The following is a 27,671-nucleotide window of genomic DNA, read 5'->3' on the forward strand; positions in this document are numbered from 1 at the left end:
GTCCCACTTTCAACATCTGATATATGTTTTATGTTCTATTGTGAATAAAATATGGGTCTATGAGATTTACTAATCATTGCATTCTGTTTGTTTATTTACATTTATTTACATTTTACACTTTTTTGGAACTGGGGTTGTACATTTAAATAGTTATGTAAGCAAATCTACAGCAAAATGACAATAAAGCACAATAACAACCACAAATTTGTGTTTCACATAGAATTCCATTAATAATTTATGAGATAATTCATCTTTTGTAAAGTGACAAATGTGTTACACAACATGTTTTAATGCAGTTTCGGACTTCAGAAGCTTTAAAGAGCAGAAAATCTCAAATTTTATGTTCACACTTACTTAGCACCTCATTATGAAACACTGTGAGACTCCCAGACAACATAGAGGCCTGGAGTTGTTATTGTAGTCATACTCTTGCAATATGACCCCACATACTACAATACAATCACACTGATATTAATTCAGGTTCGATTTGCGTCTGCACCGTTTCTGTTTCAGTGTGCAGAAATGGGAAAAGAAAGACATGAAAACAATGTAAAAGCTGTTTTTCTTTCTCAGAAACACGACAATGCACACAACTCAAATCAAAATACGGCATCTCAGAGGTATCGATTTGAAAGAGTCCCCTCTTTTCTTCGTTTGTTACAAGCCAGAGACAATTTACGCGAAATTACACCATGCCTTTCAGATAGCTGAACAAAGCCCACCACATCAATGTCCACTGATGTAAAGCGCCGGAGGGGCAGAGTTAGTTAGCGCTACGTGTTAATTCAAGACTTCCAAGGCCACCGCGTTTCTTCCTGTACAAAAGCCAAAAGAAAAGAAGGAGAGAAAGAAAGAGAGAGGGAGACAGAGGAAAAGTGGCATGAAAGGCAGATACATCAGCGGGTCGGCTTCCTGCGCCTTCCATTTGGCAATAAAGCAGCGATGCGATCCCTGCTGTGAGCTGTCATAAAACCAGAGCCCTTACCCATTTGTATTAATAGTTAAAGTGGAGCGCCTGTCACCGCCGACAATGGTGGCCATGTTAATAAATAAAAATAATAACTATTAGGGTGCAGGAGAGAGAGAGAGAGAGAGAGAGAGAGAGAGAGAGAGGCCAATCGAGTGGCCATTTGGTTCGGCCCTTTCACTTGTCAAAGCTCTCTGGCTTAAAAGCGTCCGTCATTGTTACACACGAAGGGAGAGAGAGAGAGAGAGAGAGAGAGAGAGAGAGAGAGAGAGAGAGAGAGAGAGAGAGAGAGAGATGAAGGCTAATAACACCTGTTGGGGCTACAGCGAGACTGCTGTCAGGGGCAACAGCACAACTGAAGGTGATTGGCTGAATGGAGCTAAAAGAGAGAGCAGAAGAGGGCAGGAGAGAGAAAGAGAGAGAGAGAGCGTGTGTGTGTGTGTGTGTGTGTGTGTGTGTGTGTGTGTGTGTGTGTGTGTGTGTTTGTTTAAATGCATTTTCAGGACAAAAATGTCACATCTAACCTACAATGTTAGGACCAGCAAAGTGCTCCTGACTTTGTGCACAGTTTTCATCACAAAAGCTGCAAAACACTTCTCTTTGGTTCCTGAGGTTAAGATTAGGGTCAGGCGTAGGATTAGGCTCAGAACATTATGTGTACTTGCATATATATATATATATATATATTGTTGCTGTCCAGAAAAAATAAGTATTTCCACAATTGCAAGTTTACAGCAGGACGCAAAAACCTTCTTTACCCTCAGTGTAAGTTAATGCTAAGAGCTTTTATTCCAAGCAGTTTTGGAGCTTTTCTGTCAGTCTATCATTCATGAAATTTTCAGACAATATGAATGACAGCTTCTGTGTTTGAATGATGTAGAAAAGTAAAAAGCGAAAAAAAAATGGAGTTGCTGTCGAAACAAAGCCCTGTATACCTATTTTTGTCATTTTTTTATGTTGTGGTAAATGGACAATACAAATAATTACAAAATTATTTGTAATAAAATGGTGTTACCTTAACAGAGCTAAGACATTTATCCTTTATATCCTTATATATATATATATATATATATATATATATATATATATATATATATAGTCTTATATATTAATTCTGAAATTCATGTTAATATGTCAAAGTTTCTACTCTTTGTTCAGATTAAAATATAATTTCTATTTAAAAACTCAATTAGTGTATTATTTAAGCATTTTTACTAGTTATCTCAGACTTTTGGACCATACTGTAATATATATATATATATATATATATATATATATGTGTGTGTGTGTGTGTGTGTGTGAGGATATGTAACTATATATACATTAAAATATGGGATTTTTTTTTATTTACACTTGGGAATAATCAAGCACTTTTAACATTTTGAAGGAAAAAAAAATCTGCTATCCAAAAAAAATATAATAATAATTAATTAATTAAAAAATCACATAAATATCCAGTAGGTGATGATCTAATGGTAACTTGTGAAGACATTTTTTTTCCAAGTGGTTTTGGGGCAGTTCTGCTGGTCAGTTTATCATGAAACTTTCACACAGTGTGATGGGCAGCTGGCATTTTAAAATGATTAAAAAATAATGATAATAATTTTTGTACAGCAGCAATACATACAACATCCAATGCACATAGGCCGTATGTATGACCCCACATCCTGGCATTGTACAAAAACAAACCTGTGCGTGTTTGACCCACCTGGGGCCTGCAGTCTGTATCCGTCCCAAAGCTTCAGGTTGGTGTTCAGTGTTATGAGCTGCAGCAGAATTACTAATGGTGCCACCTGCTGTTTTTATTCACTTCCCCAGACGTGTATATGTGCGTGCGTGTAATCTTTCTCTCATATGAAATGAAGCTGATGCATATTTTTAAATGCTGATGTATGTACATGTTTCTGTGTGAATTTCTCCTTCTCACGTTGCTGTGCGTCTGGCTGAATAGGTTGTATAAATGTCAGTAGTCATGCACGGGGCATCTGCTCCTTTGGCAGCACCGTAAGGGCGTAAAGCCATGTGATTACAGGCAATCAACGAGTCATTACAAAAGAGAGGGAGGGAGAGAGTGCATGGGTGGAACCCAGAAAGGCAAAAAAAGATAACTTTAGCCCTATTTGGATTGGGTTAGTCTATCAGGGGACGTCTGCTTTACAGTAAAATGTCCACAGGACAGGCGGTTTTCCAGTGGGCTGTATTTTATCAGAGTGTAACACCAGATCTTTAAGGACAGAACTTTCTAAAAAAAAAAGCTTTCTAAAAAAGTTTCTTTACTTTCTTATTTATTATTACTCTACTGTTAAAAATGTGCAACTCCATTCCTCCTGCAGCTTTCGAGCTAGAACCATGAAACTTTGCAGGATGGTAGAGCCGATACCCAAATAGACTACTTGTGCTTTCCTGACATGCAGTGTTCACACAGCATTCGTTCAGATGTATTTTTTTTTCCCTAGGAATGAATGGGTGGGGAAGGTCAACATCCCGAAACAGTCATTCCTCTTATATAATATATATATATCACTTTTGTTTTAGGCCACTCCTCTTGTGTTATCATCATACAAGTATGCTAGCAATACCTTAGCAACCACCTGGGATACTATAGCAACAGCCTCGAAACACCTAAGCAAGCTTGGGTACCATCACATGGACCTAAGAACACCATAGCAACTACCTGGACCTACTATATAAACTGGATAAAGTTATCAAAAACAATCAACAGTGTTTGTTCTGCAACTGCTTTAACTTTTATGTCAGATTCTACGAAAGCGTCCGTTTGTTGTTTCGCAATTCAGAAAATCTTTAATGTTTAGGTCAAGGGGCAGCAGTCCAACATCATTTTGCGAGGTGGCACCTGCCTGGAAAACCACGGAGACGATCACGGAAATGATCAGAGCAGCAGAGTTTAGTGCAAAACAGTCGGTAATTCAGCCTGTAATCTTCTAAGAGGAGGAGGGAGAAAAAGACCAGTGTGGCTGATCTGGAAGGCAATAAAATCACCAAGGAGCATCAGAACCCCACGTACATTGAGAGTGTACTCGGCTGATTTGTCCCATGCCCAAGCACGATTGTCCCCCCCTCCCCACTCCCCCGCTGGCCTGCGCTCACACTTAACGCTCTTGGCCCGAGCACAATTGCCCCGCCTTGCACAGCACAGCACAGTTCATGATTATACTTACTTTGCGGCTTATTCGGAGTCATTTTGGGCGCTCAGACGCCTTGTAGGTTTATCCATTAGTGATTTTCTGTTAATTGTGCTGTATGTATAAGGTTTTTACGCAGGCAGCTGATGTTGAGGGACGAATTTGCGGCTTTACTTGCCAACAACAATGTGCATTTTTCAATACGGTGAGATCCAGACCCGTTATTAGCCCAAATATCCTCAGATGAATTGGAAAGTGGGACAGTCGCATCATTGACATCATGTTTGGGTTCCATGCTCGGGCGGTTAGCAATCACACTAGATGTGCACTGTGCCCGAATGTAGCTGAACTGTGTCAAATGATTCAGACTTGGGGGTCAAACGTGCTCGATCACGGATTGCCTAGTGCCCATATGTCAAACACAAGGCCCGCGACACAATTCTATCTGGCTGGCAGCATTATTTTAATTTTCTATTACTATTTAGCAGTTAGTTTCAGTTCGGCACCAGTTTAGTTTCACAAAGCCCTGCACTACAATCCCCAGCATGCCCTGCAACATAATATCAGGTATCTAGATCAAGTAAATAGGTAGGTAGGACAGTTTTTCATGTAATATTTCAAGGTCTGCTACAAGTGCTTGTATTTCTCCGTTGATATTTTGCCATATTTGGAAATAACAATGGCCAGTTTGAGTTATAGCAGAATGTTCTTTAAAATAGAAAATTTAAAAGCATAGGCATTCTCTGGGCCATGAATTTGTTGAGAATTTTTAATATGGCCTTTTCAGTGGCTGAGTTAGACACCGCTGGCCTAGTGTGAGTGCATAACTAATAATAGAAATAAGCAGCCGTGGTGCACGGGGCAGTAGTGTTGGTAGGCCATTAAGAAGCACCTGTAAAGTCGTCAGCGTCGACTCCTGCAGGGTTTATTTGAGCCAGAGCGAAGCAGATGAACTCGGCTTGAGTTTGTATAACTGTAGATCTTACTGTGCCCCTTCATGTCGGGGGGGATAATCCCTCTCTTTCCTCGGTGCCACAGCACCGCGTCCGTCTCTCTCCCTTTCCCTTCACCTCCTTCTTGTTTGACGTCTCCGTTAACTGTTGTGATGGTGACAGAGATGTTGTGTGTGTGTTTATGTATTTGGTGGGGGGGGGAGGGAGTCGAGAGTTGTGGTAATTTTCCCCTCTCTCGTTGTAGCCGTCCGTCCTTGGCAGGTTAGTAATTAGCGTTAGGGGTGGGGGGCTGCTGGAGCTGGGGGTCCGCGTAGCGTATTAGAAAAACAAAGCGGCAGGCTCGATAATGTGTCCATTGTGGTGGTGCATTAAGAGCCTCTTTGTGTGAGCTGGAGCACAGGGCTAATGATTGGCTAACAGCAGGTGAGGAAGCGGCTCTCCTCTGCCTGTCTTTCCATCTCTCTCTCTCTCTCTCTCTCTCTCCCTCTCTCTCCCTCCATCCTCTCTTCCTCCCACCCCGCTGTTGCTGCCATTAGAGAGACGAGCCTTTATTACAGCAAATGGACTTTAAATGAGCTTTATTGTGATGTGGCCTGCCTGTGCTAATTCTCTCTCTCTCTCTCTCTCTCTCTCTCTCTGCAGAGGCCCCCAGCATTGAGAGGCTGCTATCCAAGGATTGGAAGGACAAGCTGCTGGCCATGGGCTCTGGCCACTTTGGAGAGATCAAAGGTAAAGCGGGAAGATCCAGCCACACGCCTGCATGCACGTTTTTTCCTTTTCTGTTTTTCTTTTTCTGCGTTTGTTGTGCTGTCGCTACAGTATCCGTCTCCTCGCGCTCCCCGTCGCTCTCCTGCTCCTCCACAGTCAGTCACAGCGCATTAGCAGCTCCGTAAATGTGCCACCTGCTTTTTGTTCCTCCTAATGGAAGCCGGCAGAAGCGCCTCTCTCTCTCTCTCTCTCTCTCCCTTTCTCGCTCGCTCGCATGCACCCCAGTCTGCCAGAATAAAGGAGAAAACTCTCTTTCTCTCTTCATCACACCGGCCTCGTTGTGCTGGAGAACAGCTGCTGATGTCATTGGCGTGCAGAAGTTTCTTTGTTGAGCCAAAGTTGTATTCTTTTGAAGCTTTTACAGTGCACGTTTGAAGGTTAGCCTCGCCGCTAACCTCGCCGTCTGGCCGGTTAATGAGCTACCGGAGTTGGGGAGGGGTGGGGGTGGTGAAGGGGGGGGGGTTGGACTCGCTAAGCAACCGCGGCTGTTAGCGTTAGCGTGGTTAATGATACACCGTGTTCGGCCACTCGAGCGCAGCGGGAACACGGTACGCTGTTAGAGCTACAAGTGGAAGTGCATGTTTCCCTGAGCGCGGGCGCTTTGAAAGGGGCTAACTGGCCTTCGCCGGGAAGTGTTCGGCACATGGAGGTGGGCTGCACTCGTTATAGGACTGCAAAACCGGGACCACCATTCGTTCATTTAATTTCCATTTATTTAGCAGAACTAAATGGAGTCACATTTTCAGTATTTCGTGCATTTTTTCATTCACCTTCCATCCTTTTCAGGAAGCTTGTATTTACTTTAGTTCTCCACACCTCCAAAGTTCAGTCTTAGAAGTTGGTTGTACTTTCTGTGTCTCGTGATCCGAGTAATCCCAGTGACAAATTTAGACTTGTTAGTCCATAAAACCTCACATTTCAGATTCCAGATGTCGTGTTCTAGTGCAGTATTCTTCCTTTTCTTCGTTTCTCAGCTTGTGGCCCATTGAAATGGGAAATTCTATTGGACGTGCAGATTCATGTTCATACACTAACAGTGTGGGGACCTTTCTTCCTTGTGGACCCTTATCCTTGTGGGTAAATCGTTCAATTTTAAGGTGAGGACATATTTTAAGGTCAGACTTCGGGCTAGGCTAGTAGTAGTTCTGGTTAAGGTTTGGTTAAGTCTCTGGGAAATGAATGGAAGTCCCCACAATTCACAGAAACAAGCATGTGTGTGTGTGCATGCATGCATCTATGTGTGTTTAACGCTTAAAAGTTCACCAGCAAATAAAAGAAGTGTGAGGTAATTCTGTAATAATTACTTCTTGCTTGTGGCTCATTGAAACAAGAAATACAGTTAATTCCACAGTTCTGTTTGAAAGTAGAAGAGATTTTATTATGATTTGAATTCAATGCAAAGGTATTGTTGTGCTTTATTTAACTAATTATGTAATTAAGTACCAGTCAGATCAGCCGTTATGTACAAGTTGTTCATTTTCCATCAGGAAACAAGCCGAAAATTACACTCGCTTTCATTTTCCCAAAGAATCTGCAGACACACCTCCAAAGTTCAGTCTTAGAAGCTGGTTGATCATTTTCTGAAGTAATCAAACACATTCAGTGGTGTTGAGGTCTGGACTCTGGGGAGGTCAGTCCGTCGTTCAGCTTCTTTGTTTGATGTGTCCGTCTCCTTTTCTCAGTGAGGTTCTTCTTGACAGCTACACATCCTTTCAGACCCACAGCGCTGAGTCGTCTTCTCACAGTGGAAGGATGGACAGAAACACCTGTGGATGTTTTCAGACCTATTGGAGTTTTAAGATTGGAAGAAAGGAAGACATTAGCATGCACCAAAGTAAAGAGTGATTAAATTAAATACTGATAGATTTGATGTTACAGTTGGTGTTGGAGGCGAAAGCAGTGGTCTCTGACTTTTGCACAGATCTGAAGCAGAAAAGACGTGTATTGAGCAAGAGTGAAGACGAGTGATACGACCTCATACTCGTTTTCGAGAGTCTCCTTACCCCTTGGAGCTGAGTTACAGGGTAGTGGTTGAAATCTTCCCTCTGAAATGGGACCCTCAAATAAAAAGAGCATCACTTCATTAACAGCTACCAGCGCTGCTCTGTAGGCGACCCTGCCAGTCTGCAGTGACAGCAGAGGAGGGTAAAGTTCAGCTCCTCACTGCTGGGCTTTAGTTACATTTAGGGATCATATGCCTTCAAAGAAGGGGGTGCAATAATTATCAAGATTATTTTATTATTATTTTAGGTTATTTTATTATTGCCCACCCCTAATTCTTTGATATGAAGCTGAAGTCTCAAATTCCAGTTCCACCTGAAATGGAGTAGCAGTTCTGATGCTTGAGGAGCCAGAATGTAACTGCTGGACTAGTTAAGGTGGAACAGGAAATTTAGCCAGGTAGCTACCGAGACATCAGCATGTTACTAGTTGTGATTTTTTATGCTTGTTATGAAGAAAATGACCATAATATATGGAAACAACATTAAACTAATATAAAGTGGTTACTGTAATTTTTAACTGAGAAATTCCCACATTTGTGGGTTTCTTTGGTCTCTTGTTCAGCCATCCTGTCAGTTTTTCTTTTTTTTCTCATATCTCTCTGTTTGGAGTCTCTAAAACACCTCCATTTGGAGGGTCATGTAGCTCTAATACTTCGCCCTACTCCTCTATCTCAACAACAATCGGGACTCCCTACCCCTAGACGTGAACCAGCGGGCTAAGCGCTAAGTGGCAGGGGTGAGGGGTGAAATGGGGCCTGAGACTTGAATGATCAGATGCCACGATTCACTAACCAGCTAGAGAGGAACCAGCCAGCGTGTATATGTATCACTGGCCGGCTCTTCAGAGAGCTTGAACAGCGTCCAGCGAAGAGTCGCGTAAGGACGTGATCTGTTTTCGGAAGCCGATTCAACTGGATGTTCTGTAGCATCACATGAGAGCAGCGTGTCAGAGATCAGACCAGGCATGGCAAAGGAGAGAGACGGTCAGGGACCAAGAGAGAGAGAGACAGAGAGAGAGAAACCGAGGTTGAAAAGAAAAGAGCAAGAGAACAAGTGATTGAGTGCCCTCAGGCTAGGCTTTCTCCTCTCTCTCTCTCTCTCTCTCTCTCTCTGCTTCTTTCTCTCTCTCTTCTCTCTCTCTATACCTCAGTGCAGTGCTTCGGGGAGTTATCTGTTAAGTCTGGCCATTAATTAGGGGTGAGGGCTGCTTGACAGCTATTACGTTGTTACAGATTGGTTAATTACTGCGGACTGTGATATGAGGCGGCCTGCAGAAGTAGCCTAAGGATGTTTGGAAGCAGAGGAAACTGCTTATTGATCCTGGCCTATACTCTCAACAGCCAAGCTAAAAAGCCATTGGGCCTGATTGATGAGACTTGAGTTTCTCGTGTGTGTGTGTGTGTTGGTGTGTGGGTGTTTGTGGGGATGTGTGTGTGTAGGGGTGTGTGTTTGCGCATGTGTGTACCAGGTTTATGTTATGTTGTGGGGACCCAAACCTGTTTACACACTTGCATTGCGGAGACCTTTCTTCCTTGTGGGGACCACAAGCTTGTCCCCACAACATTTTTAAATTTTAACATCTTTCAATTTTATAGTAAAGGTATATTTGGTAACACTTTATTTGGATGATCCACTGTAGATGCTTTGTAGTTACTCATCATTGAACTTAATATCAAAGAAATGCAACTGAACTTAAAGTTATATTAAATCTAATCCTAAACCTAAACCTACTCCTCAACCTAAACTATAATTTTGTTGATACTCAACTGAGTACGGCCAGAAAATGTGGTAATAATATAAGTATCTGTAGATCATCTGTAGAGGACCGTCGACATAAAGTGTTACCAATGAATGGAAGTTCCCACAATTCACAGAAACAAATGTGTGGGGGTGTTTGGGTGTGTTTACCGGGTTTATGCTACATTGTGGGAAACCTGTTTATACTCTTACGTTGTGGGGACCTTTCTTCCGAGAGGGACCACAAGCTTGTCCTACATCCAAAATCATTGAATTTAAAGGTAAAGACGTATTTTAAGGTTAGGCTAGTAGTAGTTCTGGTTAAGGCTTGGGTAAGTCTCAAGGAAATGAATGGGTAACACTATTTGGATGGTCCACTGTAGACGTTTTGCAGTTACTCAGTCTATCTGTAACATTCAACTTAATATCAATGTGTAATATCAATGAGTGTGAAAGATTATATTAAATCTAACCCTAACCATAATGTTGTTGATACTCAACTGAGTAGCACCAGGAGGTTTGTAAATAATATAAGCATCTGTAGACCATCTACAGAGGACCATCCAAATAAAGTGTGACCAATGAATTGAAAGTCCCCACAATTCACAGAAACAAATGTGTGTGTGTGTGTGTGCATGCATTCTTGTGTGTTTAATCCTTAAAAGTTCATCAGCAACTCTATAGTAAATACTTCCTGCTTGTGGCTCATTGAAATGAGAAATTTGTCCTGTTTGTAAGTAGTAATATTATGATATGGATTTAATGCAAAGGTATTGTTGTGCTTTATGCAACTAATTATGTAATTAAATACCAGTCAGATCAGCCGTTACCTGAAAGTTGTTTTGGAAATATGGACAAAAACACCTGTGGATGTTTTCAGATCTGAAGCAGCTTGATTTTCTCCTCTCTCTCTAAGATGAAAGCTTTAAGTGCTGTTTATCTGATAGGGGCAGTTTTGGTGTCTACCAGGTCTTCCAGGTGGTTGTTAGGAGCCCCATTTTCTCTGTAGCTTTTAATCATTTGTTGAGCTTTTTCTTTCTCATTGCTTAAGTGCATTTATCATGTGTCTAATTTTAGAAGTATCTCCTGATGCTTGTTTTGCCTGTAAAGTAAATGAATGAAGGGTGATCTCTGACTTACTGCAGCAAAAAGAAAGTAAGGACTTTCTAAGAGTGTCTGTATGCCCACTAGCCTAAGAATACCTACAGTATTACACTCCTCCCTGTGTTTTTGCTTTATTAGCCCCCTCTATGAATGAGAGGCCTACAGAGATCCTTTCAGCTGCAAGAGAACGAGAGAAAGCTCCCTTTGATCCCTCCGTCTCTCCCTCTCTCTCCATCTTTCTCTCTTTCTTTCTCCCTCTGGAAGAGCCGTCACTTTCCACACAAGCCCCTCTCTTGTGCCGAGCGTCTCTGCTCCACACCCGTGTGTGAAAGGCCCAGTCTCTGAGCTGTTAAGGACAGCCGCTGGCTTATTTTTCCAATGAGCCGCTCCTGACAGTTGCCTTTATTGTTCATTGTTGAGTGTGTGTGTGTGTGGTTAGGGGATTGGAGATGGGGGGGGGGGGCAAATGGACCATACTCTCACCTTCCTGTGGGGGGCACGAGGTCAGGTCAGCTCCTGTGACTCCCTCGTTTTTTTTTCTCTTTTTTCTCCTCATCTGTTTTCCCCCATCGAGGAATGTGGCCCCTCTCAAGGTAGAGCAGGGAACAAAGGGGGATTGTGCAAGCAGTGTGTGTGTGCGTTTGTGTTCATGTGTGTGTGTGAGGGGGTGGGGTGTACACCTATAGATATGTGACCCCAAATGCACACACACACACACACACATGAACCTACTGACATACATTTGTTCTCTGTTGACTTTTGGAGCAGGCAGGGTGACTGACTGCACACACAGGCTCGTTTTTATATAATGTTAGGATGTGGGGTCATACATAGGGTCCATATCTATTACAAATATGTAAGTGCCTATGTATATATATTAATAATTTTCCCATATGCTTTATATATACATTTATGATATATGTCTAAGTAAACATTTGTGATAATATGATGAATATAATATAGTGCCTATATGTAATACTGTCACCCATATGTATTACTTATATGTAAGTGCCTATATACCAATATCATATACAAAAATATTTTCTGTATGCTCTATATATATATATATATATATATATATATATATTTGTGAGTACCTATTTGCAAAAATAATATAGTCCCATGTATATTATAATAAGTCAAAAAATAATAAGTCCCATGTGTATTATATATCTGTAAAGGCATATATGTAATAATATAAATATGTCCTATATGTATTACATATATGCAAGTACTTATATGTAATATGTCCCATATGTGTTGTATATGTGTCTGTACCCATATGCAATAATAATAGCTCTCAAATTTATTATACATGCCTAATACACACATTAAATATGTAATATTATAATACATATAATATAGTGCCTACATGTGTATTACATATGTGCAAGTGCTTGTCATGTCATAATATGTCCCACATGTATTGCATATATGCAAGTACTTATATGTAATATGTCCCATATGTGTTGCATATATATCCATACCCATATGTAATAATAATATCTCCCAAATTTATTATATATGTCTAATACACATATGAAATAATATATGTAATATTATAATAAATGTAATATTGTGCTTATAGGCAATATCTCACATGTGTATTACACATATGCAAGTACTTATCTGTAATATTATGTGGCATGTGTGAGATATATATGCAAGTATTTATGGGTAATAGTAATATGTGTTGTATGTATTACATATGTGTTTTATATATTACATATATGTACCTACAATACATATACCTATAATAATATGTCATATGTATATCATTACTGTCCACTTTTTGTTGGTCTCTGCTTTTCCTTCAAGCTTAGGACATAAAAATGTCCTGAAAATGTACCAAAACAAACACGTGTACACACACGCTGTGAGACTGGTGGTCTTCTAGGTCGACCGACATCCCTGAGAGTGATTTAACTCTTCCTCTCTCGCCGTCTAATGGTATATCACCTCATATGCTACAGCAGCTCAACCCAAACAAGGGTCAAAGATCACTTCACGCCAAATGCTCGGCGAGCCCTCGCCAAATCCGGCAGTGGCGCGAGAGTGATGACACACATGTGGCGTCCTGCACCCTGGCTGACCTCTGACCTCTGGCCTGCCACCCCCACAGGTACCCCGGACAGCCTGGCGGAGAAGGAGCGGCAGCTGATGGGCATGATCAGCCAGCTGAGCAGCCTGAGAGAGCAGCTACTGGCCGCACATGAGGAGCAGAAGAAACTGGCCGCATCACAGATAGAGAAACAGAGGCAGCAGATGGAGCTCGCCAAGCAGCAGCAGGACCAGGTAGAGGAGAAACACACCACACACACACACACACCACACACACACACACACCACACACACACACACACACACACACACACATATGCTACATATGCTACAGACACACACAGTGTTTGGTTAGTTACTCCAAAAAGTAACCTATTACAAATTATTACTTCTCTCAAACTGTTATAGAGCTTTAACCTTCTGCGTCCGCACATCAAATTCTCTGTCTCTATATCTGTTTGTGTATCTTTGTGATGATCCAGCTCAGAAATCCAGTTCAAACACTTCCTGAATCTGTAGAGTCGCCCTTTCCATTCCATCTTATCACGAGATCCTACGAGACTCACATCCGGAGTTATGAGCCTATGAAGAGGGGCTGAGATACACGTCATCTGCCTCTCACCGTGTGGAACTGGTGGATTTGTGTGTCCGTCTACATTCTGTGTGAAACTGACCAATGGACACTCAGGAAATCACTAAGGACTGACCATCACACCGGAAACCCTTGTGAAATAGAGACTCATGTGAAATGGCGTGCAGAGAGTTTACAGCTGCTGAAGTTGCTGCAGCGGTTTTGGAAAGTAGTGATGAAGATAACGGAGCATTTTGATATCAAGCATATCACTGCTGTCGGGACAAAACCTCACCCATTTTTGCTGTTTTTCAGTTTTTGACATAATTTGAAAATGCCTGTTGCTCTTTACATTGTGTATAAATTTTGTGATGAATAGACCAAAAAATTGGCCAAAAATGACTTGGAAGAAAGTCTGGTTCCATTGACTTACACTGAAAGTAAAGAAGGTTTTTTCCTTCTCCTGTAAAGTTACCATTTTGGAAATACAAGGTTTTGTTCCGACAGCAGTGATATGAGTATCACGTTATATGAAGAGCCTTTAAAGAGAATTTAAGAAGAATGCAGTCTGAAAGTTTCTGTCCAAACCCAAATTGACCCGACATGAGCAAGCAAACCAAGCCTGGTGCATCTTTTATACACTCATTGCACACAGAAATCTATGGCTCTACATGCTGAGCTTGATTAAATGATGCCACTGTTGAAAACAGGTGATGCGGATGTGACGTAACTTCTCTGGTGGCAGATTTAAAGCAGCGGCTACTTTTGGTTCTGATGCCGGGCAAGTCGGGTTCATGAGGTTAATAATATGACTGAGTGATGCTGCTTGAAAACTGAGACACTAGCCAGTAGAAACAGTCCAAAAACAGTCTTGAAGCTAAATCTTCTTGAATAAAATGTGAATCTAGCAGAGCTGTTTCTGAACAGAAATCGAGTCCATCAGTTTTACAACAGCATGAATAGCTGCTTCAAAGAAGTGAAGCTGCAGAATGACCAGATGAAGCGCGTACTGTGTTTCACAGGTGTGTGTAAGTGCGTGCACACACTCGCTCGTTTATAAGGCGGGCACACGGGTGGAAATCCAGACTCACACTGCGCGCATTGTGAGGAGAGCTGAATAAAGCTCAGTCCAGATCAGCACACACACTCAACCACACGGGAGAAGAGGCAAGCCCAGCACACTGCGTACACACACCACCTTAAACCACAATCACAGGGCTAATGTGTGTGAGAGAGAGAGAAACCTGAGAGTGTTCCAGTCCCCTCCAGCACACAGGCAGGCGTCTGCAGCTATTTGCATAGAGAAGAGTGTTCTGGAGCTTTGTTGTGCATGAAGTCGCTGCTGGGAAACTGTACAAAGGGAACACGTTCACATAAACTGTGCTCCAGGTGTAACATCGCCTCCTCACAGCCTCCCTCGTGTCTGCGCACAAGCACGAAAACACACGGCGATGACTTCCAGTACACTCAGCAAACAGAAACGCACCCAAACACATGCAGTGCCTTATGAGTGAAGGTAGCGTGGCGGCTTTTACTGGATTAGCCTCTTTCTGCAGGACCCCTAGTGGCCATTCCTCTGGCGGGACGGATTTCTTCTCAGTTATTTGTAATTAATATAATCTGAAAATTATTTGTTCCATATGTAACTGTTATCAGATAAATTAGGACACTGTTTCATTAGCCACGTTTACATGCAGCCTGATAATCCCTTAATAATCCAAATAGCTCATTCGGAATAGAATACGTGTTCATGTGTACACCTTAATCGGAATAGACTAGTCCAATTGAGGCCATTCAGAATGCAGTTTCTATCCGATTGAACGAGGTGGGAAATCCTGTAAATAATCCATTAAATAGAAGAATAATATCCGTGTAAACGCCTGTATCTGATTACATTCCCTATCGGAAAGTTTAAGTCCGTTCTGATCATGTTCGTCTCGTCATAGTGAAAGTTTATACCGTTCAACATGGCGGAGCAGAAACTGGTCTGCAGAGGAGACGAAGTTTATGCTCTGATCTTTAAAAGACGGCGGTGGGACGGACGTCCAGCTTATGTGTCTCAGAACACGACGTCTTCCTCTCGGCCTTCTTTAATAAGGACATGTGAAGGACGTTTTCCTGAGTCTGACATCATTTTAAAGCAGTTAAAAACACAAGCACTGCTCACTGCTGCTCATCTCACTCTGACAGGACTCACGTGATGCTGGCTGTCATAGTAACGTCTACACTAAGTGGTTCTCTACATATGTGCGTAATTTTACCTTAAATACACTGCCGCCTTAAATTCACGGCCACCTTAAATTTACTGATACCTTAAATACTCTGCCGCCTTAAATTCACTGCCACCTTAAATTTACTGATACCTTAAATTCACTGCCGCCTTAAATCTCCTGCTACCTTAAATTCACTCTTGGTTAGACTGAAAGTCCTGAACATTCCGGCCATTCATTTTCAATGGGAAATGAAAATGAACTCTTTGAGTAATCATTTTATGAAAACCGTACATTGAATCAGTCCAAAAAGCACAAACGCGCTATTCCTATATTTAAGGAACATTTGAACAAAACCAACTAAATGAAAAAAAGAAGCATGAACCCAGTCATTCAGTTTACAGACTAACCAATAAAAATCAATGACTACTGTTAGAAGCCAATCAGAGATTATCTAAAAAGAATGGGAATAAGAGTTAAATCCATGGTTTCCACGTGGAACACAGGTACAGTGTGATGGAGGTGTAATATATGCAGGAATAAGGTTTTAGTTAAAGTCGATGCAGCGATCAACCCAAACACAGACACTATCATGAGTTCAACAGTGATACCAAACGTCTGCAGTGTTGTGTACGTGCATGTGTGCCCTGAGGTAACTTTCTGTTTCTGAATATTCGAGCTGACAGTCGCTTTGTGTTCTCTTGTATCTCCAGATCGCTCGGCAACAGCAGCAGCTCCTGCAGCAGCAACACAAAATCAACCTCCTGCAGCAGCAGATCCAGGTGTGTCTTCAAATCTGTGTATGTGTGCGTGTGTGCGTGACGTCAGCGCGTAACAATGGAAATTCACGGCAATCAGTTCTGGTTGACAGATGCGACCAGACGCCATGTAAACCCACACGCGCATCCACACCATCACCACCGCCTTACAAATCAGCCCACCAATCAGTAATCAACCCCCCTCCACCAATCACAGGCAAGAATCAGCTGGGCTGTCTTGCAGCTCATCCAGCAGCCTCTTTATCCATGAACAATCACCAACCGACTCTGCTAGACTGACCACTTCTATGACTTTGAGCCCGCGGCCCAGCCTAAGACCAAAACAAAACACTTTGTCTGATTAACTCAGTTTGAATTTCAATAATAATTTATTGATTATTTAGCTTGGAATCAAAAGAATTGATTTATATTAGAGGTGAATCATAACTAGTTACATTTACTCAAGTACAGTGCTGATAATTTGTGCTCTCTTGAGTATTTTTAAGTCATAATACTTTTACTTCTACATCTTGTCAAGTAAAATGATCATAAATCTACTTGATACATCCAGTATTTCTCCTGTTGAGATTGCATATTGCTTAACAAGCTTATTTTAAGATTATGTAACTTTTTCCAAGCATTTTCTTACCTGTTTTAAGTGATTTTATTAAGTAAAATTATCTCACTATGTTGGCAGATCATTTTGCTTGTTTTAAGAAATGTGCTTGAACAGGTAAAATGTCTAGGAATAAGCTAAATAATCTTCTAATAAGTGAAAGTAATGAATTCTGAAACAGGTTATCTGCCAGTACAGTGAGAAGTAATAAAATTACTTATAATATGTGCACAACCGTCTCAAAATAATAAGATAATTTTACTTGACAAGATACTATTTTTTGCAGTGTGTACTTTTTACTCATTTACATTTTAGCCAATCATATTTAGTCACTACATTTTTCTGTTTAATTTTATTCTGTTGTGGTTGACAACTGATCTGTGCTGCTTTGTGATTGGTCACATCTCTGAGCTGTAGCATTTTATTTAAGACAAAATGAGTCCCAAAAAGAGAAGAATAGAGCCATACAAACAGTTCTTCACTGCAGTTACTCAGTACTTTAATAGTTTTTTGACCTGCTGCTTTTTCACATTTTCATAAGTTGTAAAAACCAGCACTATATACTGTATATACTGTTACTAAACATTAAACATTATTATTATCAGTATAATTTTATGGAATTTGCCAAAAGAAAACAACCCACACCCTCCTCTGATCACCTGTTAGCCCTGCTGCGCTAAAGTTCCTCACGCTACTGCTGTCACTGCAGCAAACTCCTGGCAAACTTACCAAACAAGAGGAAAGGTCTGCTGTGACTTTCCACCAACCCAACACTCCCTCTCATCATCTGAGGAGCGACTGATGTGCTGTTGAACTTTGTCCCTGGTTTCATTCAGGGGCATGTTTACCCACTTCTCGAACTCAGGAGCTGTTTAGAGCACAGCTAACGTTATGAGACAGGGAGAGAGACAGAGCGCGAGAGAGAGAGTGTGAGAGTACGTGAAACCTTCTACAGTAAAAACACGACAGAAATAAACACAAAACACACCTGAGGCCTACATCTCAGGCCTAAAGTTGCATGGGATAGACCCAGACTGAAACCTTGTGGTTCTGATTGTGAACCTTAAATAAGTTTTTCCAGGTGAAAAGTTCGTATTTGTACCTTTTCATAACCGAATGTTTTAAACAGAACAGTAAAATAAAAGCCTGGAGGCGAGACGGGGTGTGTGGAGTCAGTACAGCTTAGAACATATCATTTCAGTGGATTATGGTTCAGTTATGTTCCCTGACTAAAGGTACTGAGATGGACCCTTGAGGGTTCCACCCCAGTGACAAGAGGGGGACTGACCCAGTGACAGTTTAGAGAAGCAGTTGCTTCAGCTTTGGATATGCTCTAGATATGTGATGGTATATTTTGTGTTGGTTCTCTATGAGTGAGGAACACTTAAAGAAACGTTCCACTCAAATTTCCTTATTTTAATAAATAATTCTGTCATATTTGGTCAGAAAACACTGTCCATTCTTGGGGATGATAAGCTTTGCTTTCTGGAACAGTGCCACGCTCTAAAAGAGCCACAAAGGGTTCTTTGAGTGATACCATACACACAGATGGTTCTTCAAGGGTTCTTTAGTAAAGAAAATGGTTCTACGTAGAACGATGAACACTTAAAGAACCATTTGCATGATGTTCTTTGCATTGTAAAAGCGTTCTTTACATTGATGGAAAATGTGCTGTATATAGTTCTATATAGAACCTTTTCGAAAAGGGTCCTATATAGCACCAAAAAGGGTTCTTCCATGGTTACAAGCTTTACATTGTAACTAATAGCAGAGCCCGTTTTGATGCTATATAGAACTGTTTGAAGTATATTCTCCATTAATCTGATGAACCATTTAATGATACAAAGAACCGCTTAATCATACACAGGAGTGTTCATGGTTCTATATACATATCTATGTATTTTCTTTACTAAAGAACTCTTGAAGAATCATCTTTTTTAAGACTGTAGAAGAACCACTTTTGGTTCCCACAGAACCATGTTCGGAACTCGAGCCCAATGTTGCGCGTGATAAATCCAGACTGAACCTTGTGGTTCTGTTCAGGTCCTTAAATAAGTTTCTCCAGGTGAAAAGTTTGTATTTGTACCTTTTCATAACCGAATGTTTTAAAACAGAACAGTAAAATAAAAGCCTGGAGACGAGACGGGGTGTGTGGAGTCAGTACAGCTTAGAACATATCATTTCAGTGGATTATGGTTCAGTTATGTTCCCTGACTAAAGGTACTGAGATGTACGCTTGAGGGTCCCACCCCAGTGACGAGGGGGACTGACCTTTTGACAGTTTACTACCTTTATTTCTGGGAGTGTAGGGGGTGAGTTGGGAATGGACCTCTAATCTGGCCACGTGCCTGATAATGTCGATAATTCATGGATTGTGGGTGTTTGTATGTATATGCAGCCTCGTTTAGACTGACGATGAGTCTAATTTGGTTGTGAAAGTGGGTCTTGAGTTCAGGTCCTGCCAGCCTTTGGCCAGGAAGCCATATCACACTGAGGCTATTCACACACCCACATATTCAGACCGCCCCCCCCTACTGGACCGTAGCCATGTGTGTGTGTGATGCAGCTGTGTTTGTTTGTCTATATGTGCACGTACCATGCAGCTAAGAGTGAATATGTGTAAAGTACTATTAGAACGAGGTTCGTTTTCCATGGTAAAGTGGGAAATGTAGTTTTACAGCAGGACGTCTGTAATGCTTATTCACACAGGATAAGGAATCTCAGATGAAGTGACAGAATTGAGAGTGGCTGCTTGATTTATGTACTTCTTTTTTCCAAGTCAACAGTCAACATCACTGCAAAAAACTGGGTTATTTTACTTGTTCTAATGTTCTGAGTCATGCAAGTGAGGCGGAACAATACATATGGGTTTGGTTTCAGCCACAGAAAACAGCTTCAAGTGTTTTTCTATTTCTATTTCAGAATATATAGCATTTTTACTGACATGCCAGTTCACATGGGATTAATATAATCTGGAATTATTTCTATTGTTTTGTTTTATAGTAAAGGATTAATATAACGTGGGATTATATCTATTGTTTTGTTTGATAGCACAGAATTTATATAACCTGGGGTTATATATGTTGTTTTGTTTGATAGCACAGGATTAATATAACCTGGGATTATGTCTATTGTTTTATTTTATAGCACTGGATTAATATAATCTGGGGTTATATCTATTGTTTTGATTCATGTCATGGGATTATAATAACCTGGGGTTATAGCTGTTGTCTTGTTTCATGGCACGGGATTAATATAACCTGAGGTTATATCTACTGTTCTGTTTAATATCACAGGATTAATATAACCTGGGATTATTTCTATCGTTTTGTTTTATAGCACAGGATTCATTTAAGATGGGTTTATTTCAATGGTTCATTTCATATCATGATATTAATATAATCAGAGATAAATGCAGATAATAATTAAATTACTTAATCTCCCCATATAAAACTAATCCCGTCAAAACAGTGGTTAAGTATGTGCCTACTTCAAATGCATATCACTGTTGGCAAGTTTGTGTGTGTATGTGTGTGTGTGTGTGTGTGTGTGTGTGTGTGTGTGTGTGTGTGTGTGTGTGTGTTTGGAGCAGCTGTGTGTGTGCGTCCGCTCCAAAAACACGTCCGCTCGAGTGCTTCAGAGAAACGACCCTCAGAGAAACAAAGCTCCTTTTTCCCATGACTTCGCAACCTTTTCCCAAACAAGCATCTCTGCATTCAGCCCCATGGAACAATAGTTTCTCACACTGAGCAGACAGAGCAGAGCCTCGTTAGCAGCCAATCAGAGCGCTTCATCAGCCTCGCACTCGCTCAGCGCTGAAGACAGCAGCCCAGATATGCAGGCATGAAGCAGCTGCTTCAGCTTTGGAAGCGTTCTTGATATGTGATGGTATATTTGGCATAGGTTCTCTATGAGCGAGGAACACTTAAAGAAACGTTCCACTCAAATTTCCTCGTTTTAATAAATAATTTCCTCATATTTGGTCAGAAAACACTGTCCATTCTTGAGGATGATAAGCTTTGCTTTCTGGAACAGTGCCACGCTCTAAAAGAGCCACAAAGGGTTCATACACACTTAAAAAGATGGTTCTTCAAGGGTTCTTTAGTAAAGAAAATGGTTCTATGTAGAACGATGAACACTTAAAGAACCATTTACAAGATTATAGTGTTCTTTGCACATTGATGGAAAATGTTCTGTATATAGTTCTATATAGAACCTTTTTGAAAAGGGTCCTATGTAGCACCAAAAAGGGTTCTTCTATGGTTACATCGTAAATTCTCCATTAATCTGACGAACCATTAAATGATGCAAAGAACCGCTTAATCGTGCACAGGGTTCTTTTAGTATTCATGGTTCTATACTGAACCATTTTCTTTACTAAAGAACCCTTGAAGAATCATCTTTTTTTAAAAGTGTAGAAGAACCACTTTTGGTTCCCACAGAACCATACTTGGAATGAGTTTTGTGAGTGTGCAGAGCCTTTTGAAGACTAAAAGAACCTTCACACAATTTAAAGGTTCTATATTCACTCTTAAAAAAAGAAAATGGTTAGGTTAAGGATAGAAGAACCATTTTTGGTGCTATACAGAACCATATACAACACATTCTCTATGAAGCTGAAGAGCCATTTTACCATGCAAAGAACCATTTAAGCACGCAAATGGCCATTAGAGTGTTCATGGTTCTATATAGATCTATAGTCTTTGTTAAAGAACACTTGAACAACCATATTCTTTAAGGGTGAACCCATTGATTTAAGGTTCTTTAAACTTTAAAAAAAGTTATTTACATTCACATCTAATTTACATAGAGAAGAACCATCCACTGAAAGGTTTAAGCAGAACCAAATTGGAACTTTGATCTTTGGAAGCTTGAAGTTATTACTTATGATTAGCTATGTTATAACTAGGTAATTACATATTTAATTGCATAGTATGCAAAGAATTTGAATCTGATGTACATTTTATTTTGGCAGCTTTGAGGCTTCACTTGACAAAAACATTAGAAAAAGGTAAATTAAATTTTGCCTTTCCACAAAACAGGGCTGCATACATGACAATAACTTTTCAAAAATCTGAAATATAATAAAGCATCTCCTCTTTTACGTATAAACACAAATGTGGAATCAACTGAAAGCTTTGAAGTTGTGTTTTTCCACACATTTCTCAACTTAATAATGAACTATAAGTGAGAAATGATTAATATCAAATTACAACATTCTTTTGTCACCACTAACAATAACAACAGCTTGTAAGGGTTCTGTGCTTCCACTGTAAGCACTGGAGCAGTTTGAGAAGTGAGTGAGGTGAACTGTATGACTACGAGAGGCTTCTAGAACAGTTCACATGTACCAAACCCACATGCAGAGAAGCTCAATACAGCAAGGCTCCCGCAGAGCGTTTGAAAGACTTTCCCTGTGTGGAAACTTGGTAAACTCTTAAAGCAGGTAGTCAAAGCTACCTCTCCATACCCCCTATCACAGGCCACTTCGTAAGGCTCCCTGGGGGCAGCGCACATACACACATCTAGCAGTGCCCCCAAACTATCTTTGATTCTCATTAAAACCCTCCCTGCTTGGACCCCTGGCATTGCCACCGAGTGAGCCGCGAGAGAGCCCACTTTGGATAAAAAGAAAGCACCTGCCGAGCGGCTGGAGGCTCACGCGGAGGTGCGAGGCATCGAGGCATGAAACGCAGGCCATCTATAATACATTTCCACGCTTAAGAAGAGGCATAATAGCCAGGCAGGCCTTTAGGCCCGCGCTGCCGCTGCCGCTGCCGCTACTGCCTCTTATTAAAACCTTCTCCTTCCAACAGCCACTTCCTCCCTTGCCCGCACCCTCGTTTTCTCATTAGCAGCTTTTCTCAGCACACCTCCTCCAGCTCCGTGGGATGCCCTGCCGGTGTTAGAAGCTTCGCCTCGTCCGCGCTGGCTCCGTTTCACCGTGCGCTCGGCATGAGGCCTCTTCATCGGCCGAGCGGGAGGCCAGCGGCCTGACCGGGCCTCCTGCGAGGTAGCGGGCGGCTAATTTGACGCGGGTCGCGCACCGTTTAGCGGTACCGGCCTCTAACTCAAAGGAGCGAGGGGCTGTGGCGGCCTGACGGTCCAACTAACTTGTTTAAGTGATCAGACACAGGGGCGACAGCGGCTAATGGAAGCTTATAGAAATCATATTACACTCAACCTACCTTTCTGTACGCTAACTCAATAAAACGCGGACCAATGAAGAAACCCATACGCGTCGGGTGCAGGTTTAACCGAATCCAGCGCGGTTGTCAAGCGCCGCTGGCTTCTCAGGGCTGTAAATTCATTTTCCCATGGAAGTGGGGGGTGTGGAGACGAGAGAGAAGAAAGGAATAACAGACCCGCGAGCGCACAGACGACACACTCATCAGCGCTAGTCCAGGTCCCACGCACAGGAGCGGCTAACCCAATTGGCTGTGTAATTGTTTAATTTGTCTCATTACACCTAAATGAATGTAATTGGTGTTTTTCCTTACTGCAGCAGCTGAGCTGGTTCTGTGCGCTGGGCGTAAAGCACTGTTGTTTCGTATGGTTTTCTCTCCCCCTTGTAGCGCTGAACACAAGGCCTCAATAGAAGTCTCACTGATGAAAAACGCTAAATGTGACCTAATGTTAGTGAACGAAAGAAAGTGAGAGCATTCGTCGTCATATGCAAATGAACACCACTCGTCAAATTATACGTTTCGTTGATCAAAATAAGTTGGGCGCAAATTTCACTGCACAATTTCTGTTGATTTTCTGAGTTCAACATATTGGAAAACATAAGGTTTTAGTGTAGTAAATGTGCCATCATTGTGGCACAGGCTGCATTTTATGTTTTATTTTTTCCCCAATGTGTCAAATTCACCAATAAACGGTAAACGTGCACGATGTGTTAGCTTTGTTTCAGTCATAACTAGTAATTATGAGCGGGGGTGCCAAAACTTTTGCACAGGGTGCATAGCGCAAGGTTTTCATTCATAAGTCAGCTCAGTTAGCGTGGCATTTGCCTCTGCTACAGTTTTATACCGCAAAACTGTAAGTAAACGTAGTAAAACTGTACTCAGACCTCCAGTGTTTCATTGCTGTACGTTAAATTGCGTATTTATTAACCCCTCTTGCCTCAGAGAGAAGGACGGGTGGAAGAAAGTGTACACGGAAAACGACAAAACGGTTGGAAACTGTGCAAGGAGACTGCACACGCGCCCGAAACGAGAGAACAGAGCTCAGTGTAAATGCGCAACCAGAACGGCAATAAAAATGACCTGAACTGAATGTTCTTCAGCACAGAATCAGAGATCAGATCAAAACAAAGAGAGACAGAGAGAGTGAGCGAAAGGGACCTTCCCCCATTTCTCCTGCTCATCCTCTTCACTTGTAGTTTCCTATCGCAGTCAGTTATGGTCCGAGGTACCTGCGCCGTGCGCCGTGGCGGTGGAGAAGAAGGCAGGAGACGCTCTCCTCTCCGCCGCGGCGGCTTGCCAGCTAATGGGAGCTATTTGAGGAAGGACACACAGGCAGCGGAGCAGATGGGCACTGCGCTATGCCCACCTACGGCGGCCGGCTGACGCACCGCCTGCACTCCCGCCTAATGGAGGGCTAATAAAAGGCAGGCAGCGCCGGCGCAGGCCCGCCACTCAATTTCATTAGCCGCTAATCAGCCAAAGGTGCCCTTGGCTCACGGAAAAAAAAGGGCCGTCCATCGGAAAAGAAAGAGCGGAAAAAATGAAGAGTACTTGGAAGAAGAGTGGGGGGGGGGACTAGGTCGAAAATGGCACTGCGTTAGCGGCTAAAAAGCCACAGGGCCTTTTATTTTGCGCTGTTGCGAGAGAAATTTTGGAGGGAAATTTCGGAGGTTGCGAAGGAGGGCAGTGAAGAATAGGGGCGAAAGGGGGAAAAAAGACTGGTCGAGCACGTGATTCCCTCGTTTGGGATGTATGTGGTGATACCAGGATTCACAGCCTCCGAAGAGCACCGTTAGATCCATATGTAATTATTTACGGAGCCTGTGGAGCCAGTGGCTGCGGCAGAAAGGCACTGCTGCGGTTTGGCTTCCGCTTTTCACATATTAATCTTTCTCTCTGACGACGTAGGGTTAACAAAGTCCGCTGGGAAGGGAAGGTGGCTGTTGGTGGTGTGTATGTATGTGAGAATATGCTTTATGTAGCCACAGAATATGCAAAGCCGTAGCAGGCTGGCTGTTAGAGCTAGTGGTTTGCTCTCGTGAATGGCATGCTAACGTGAAGTAGCAGCCCGTGCGTTCGCCACTGAAGGAAAAACAAAGTCGAAGCCTTTGTCTGTGAGAATATGGTTTATGTAGCCAATGAATATGCAGCCTCAGCGGGTTAGCCATACCAAGCTAGCTGTTAAAGCCAGTGGTTTGCTCTAATGAACAGTATACTAGCATGCACTAGTAGGCCATAACTTTCTCGAAGAAAAACAGAGAAGTTGGAGTCTGTATCTGCTAGAACTTCATTTATGTAGCCACTGAATACGCAGCCATAGAGGGTAGCTGTAACATTAAAGCCAATGTCCTGTGATCACAAGCATTACGCTAACAAGAGGCCCACCGTGAGTCCGCCGCTAAAGGATAAACAAACCAAAGTCAGGATCTGTGAGAGTGGAATATGCGTCTACAGCCGGTTAGCTAGACGTTAAAGCTAATTTCCAGTACCTGTGAGTGGCAACCTTGCTGAAAAATGACCATTTGAAATCTAATGTTTTTGCTTTCTAATGGGAATTGGCTTAACGGTTCCAATGTAGACCACTGGTTTCTTGCAGAACACCTTCAGATCCTGTTAGAAAACCATCAAATGCATTTAGAATCAGCCATTGGTCACCTGTTAAACCATTAGGATCCTTTACGCTGTGATTTCGACCCATCGGTGAAGCCAACATACATTACAAAATCATCAGGAAGCAACAGAAACACTTAATAGTTTCTATGGGTTTTTTCAGCGAGGTTGTTTATGTAGCCATGGAACATGCAGTGAAAGCAGGCTAGCTGTCAAAGCTAACAGCCTATGCTCACAAGCAGCATGTTATCATGAAGTGGCCACCACTAAAGAAAAAGGGGAGTCAAAGTCTGTGGCAACATGGTTTATGTAGCCCCGGAATACGTAGGAATGTGGTTTATGTAGCCACTACTATGTAGCCACAGTGGCTAGCCGTAGCTGGCTAACCGTTAAAGCTAGCGGCCTGTGCTCGAGCAGCATACTAACATGAAGCAGCAGCCTTTGAATCCACCTCGAAAGAAAAACGTGTGACAACATGGTTTATGTAGCTATGGAATATGCATAGCTGTAACAGGCTGGCCATTAAAGCTAGTGGGCTGTTCTTGGGAGCAGCAAACTAACGCAGCCTGCTAAAGAAACCCTGATAGCAAAAGGACAGTGGACCACTGTTGGCCCATTGATGGCAAAGCTGACGGTCCACTGGGTTCGCTCAGCATTTTCTGCGTGGCCCACCGGTGTTTAAGCAGAGTATTAGACAACTTATCATCACTTATTTTCCACTCACAGTCCAATTTAGTCATTTTTCCTTCCTTCCTTTCTTTAGTTATACCTTGTAAATTAGTTTAGTGAATAATTTTAATCTAGGACCGTGACAGCAACAACATTTTCTATAAAATCAGGCCTAGTTATTATTTTTTGTCTCTCTCAGTTGTTTAAAATATTTGTCTTAGTTTATTTTCTAAAATAAAAGTCTCTGTGCATTTAAAATCTGTTTGAGGAGATTAAAAACTAGTTAGGATACTAATCTGGGTGGTCCGAGGGTGGACCAGCAGTGGCAAACAGTCAGCAGGGAGCCAGCCTTGTCAAGCCAACGGACCAATATATGCTCACTGACTGGGAAAAACAGAGTCTGTGTCTGTAGGAACATGGTTTATGTAGCCACAGTGGCTACCCGTAGCTGGCTAACTGTTAAAGCTGTCGGCCTGCGCTCACGAGAGGCAAGCTTACACGAAGTAGCAGCCCACGAGTCTGCCACTATCCAGCACAAATTAATTACTGGTTGTACGGCTACGTGTCCCCTCTTCAGCGGCGGGTCACGGAGGCCCGGCTTTAATTGCCGGAGCATATGGCTGGAAACAGATTTTAGCTGTGGGACCCACTCTCTCCGCCGCCGCTACTTCTCCACTCTCTCAGATGTGCGCCATATTGTCAATGCTGGCAGCTATTGTTCCACTCATTTACTTCACAGAGCTAATTACTCCCTAATAATAACTTTACCTTGGAGTTTTTTCTCTCTCCTCTGCCAGCAAACCTGTTCACACTACATATGTTAATTATCGGCACATCTTCATTATGTTCAAAAAGCTTTAAGTTCAAGCTGTGCCGCCTGGCGAGAGACTCGGAGTCAGTTTGCTGCCAACTTTCCACTTTTCCTTCCGTTTATTTCTTTAAATATTTTTTTTTTTTTCGCTCTCTCTCTCTCTCTGTCTCTCTCTCTGTCTCTCTCTCTCTCTCTCTCGATTATGAAAGTCTTGGGGGAAGAAAAAAAGTTCTTCTCTCATGTCGTCTTCTGAGCTGCGTCTTTTTCTTCGCCGTTCTTTTCTATTCTTCCTTTCTTCTTCTTTAAAGAGTGGTGTCTTGATTAAAAGGCTTGCAGAGGCAACGTCTGCATTTTGTGGCCTTCATTTTTTTCGTTTAAAAAGTTTGCTGAAGGTTGCGTTTGCGTTATCTTTACGTTTACATCAGAGAGCCGAATGCGCTGCAGCGGGCTGTTAGATCACGTTTCTATTTACATATGAGTTTGTGAGTTTAGTGTCTTTATC

At 42.0% G+C, this 27,671-nt stretch overlaps 1 protein-coding gene across 6 annotated transcripts in view; it reads left to right on the top strand.

Moving 5' to 3' along the window:
- Positions 1-27,671, top strand: part of sox5 (SRY-box transcription factor 5) — a 412,851-nt gene that overhangs the window by 316,329 nt on the left and 68,851 nt on the right. For all 6 annotated transcript variants that reach the window (XM_036577717.1, XM_036577716.1, XM_036577715.1 and 3 more), the window contains 3 exons: positions 5,706-5,792; positions 12,798-12,970; positions 16,231-16,299. In XM_036577717.1, coding sequence (XP_036433610.1) covers positions 5,706-5,792; positions 12,798-12,970; positions 16,231-16,299 — 329 coding nt within the window. The remainder of the gene's footprint in view (positions 1-5,705; positions 5,793-12,797; positions 12,971-16,230; positions 16,300-27,671) is intronic.

This window comes from Colossoma macropomum, unplaced genomic scaffold, assembly GCF_904425465.1.
Source record: "Colossoma macropomum unplaced genomic scaffold, Colossoma_macropomum, whole genome shotgun sequence".
In the NCBI taxonomy this organism is placed as follows: domain Eukaryota; kingdom Metazoa; phylum Chordata; class Actinopteri; order Characiformes; family Serrasalmidae; genus Colossoma; species Colossoma macropomum.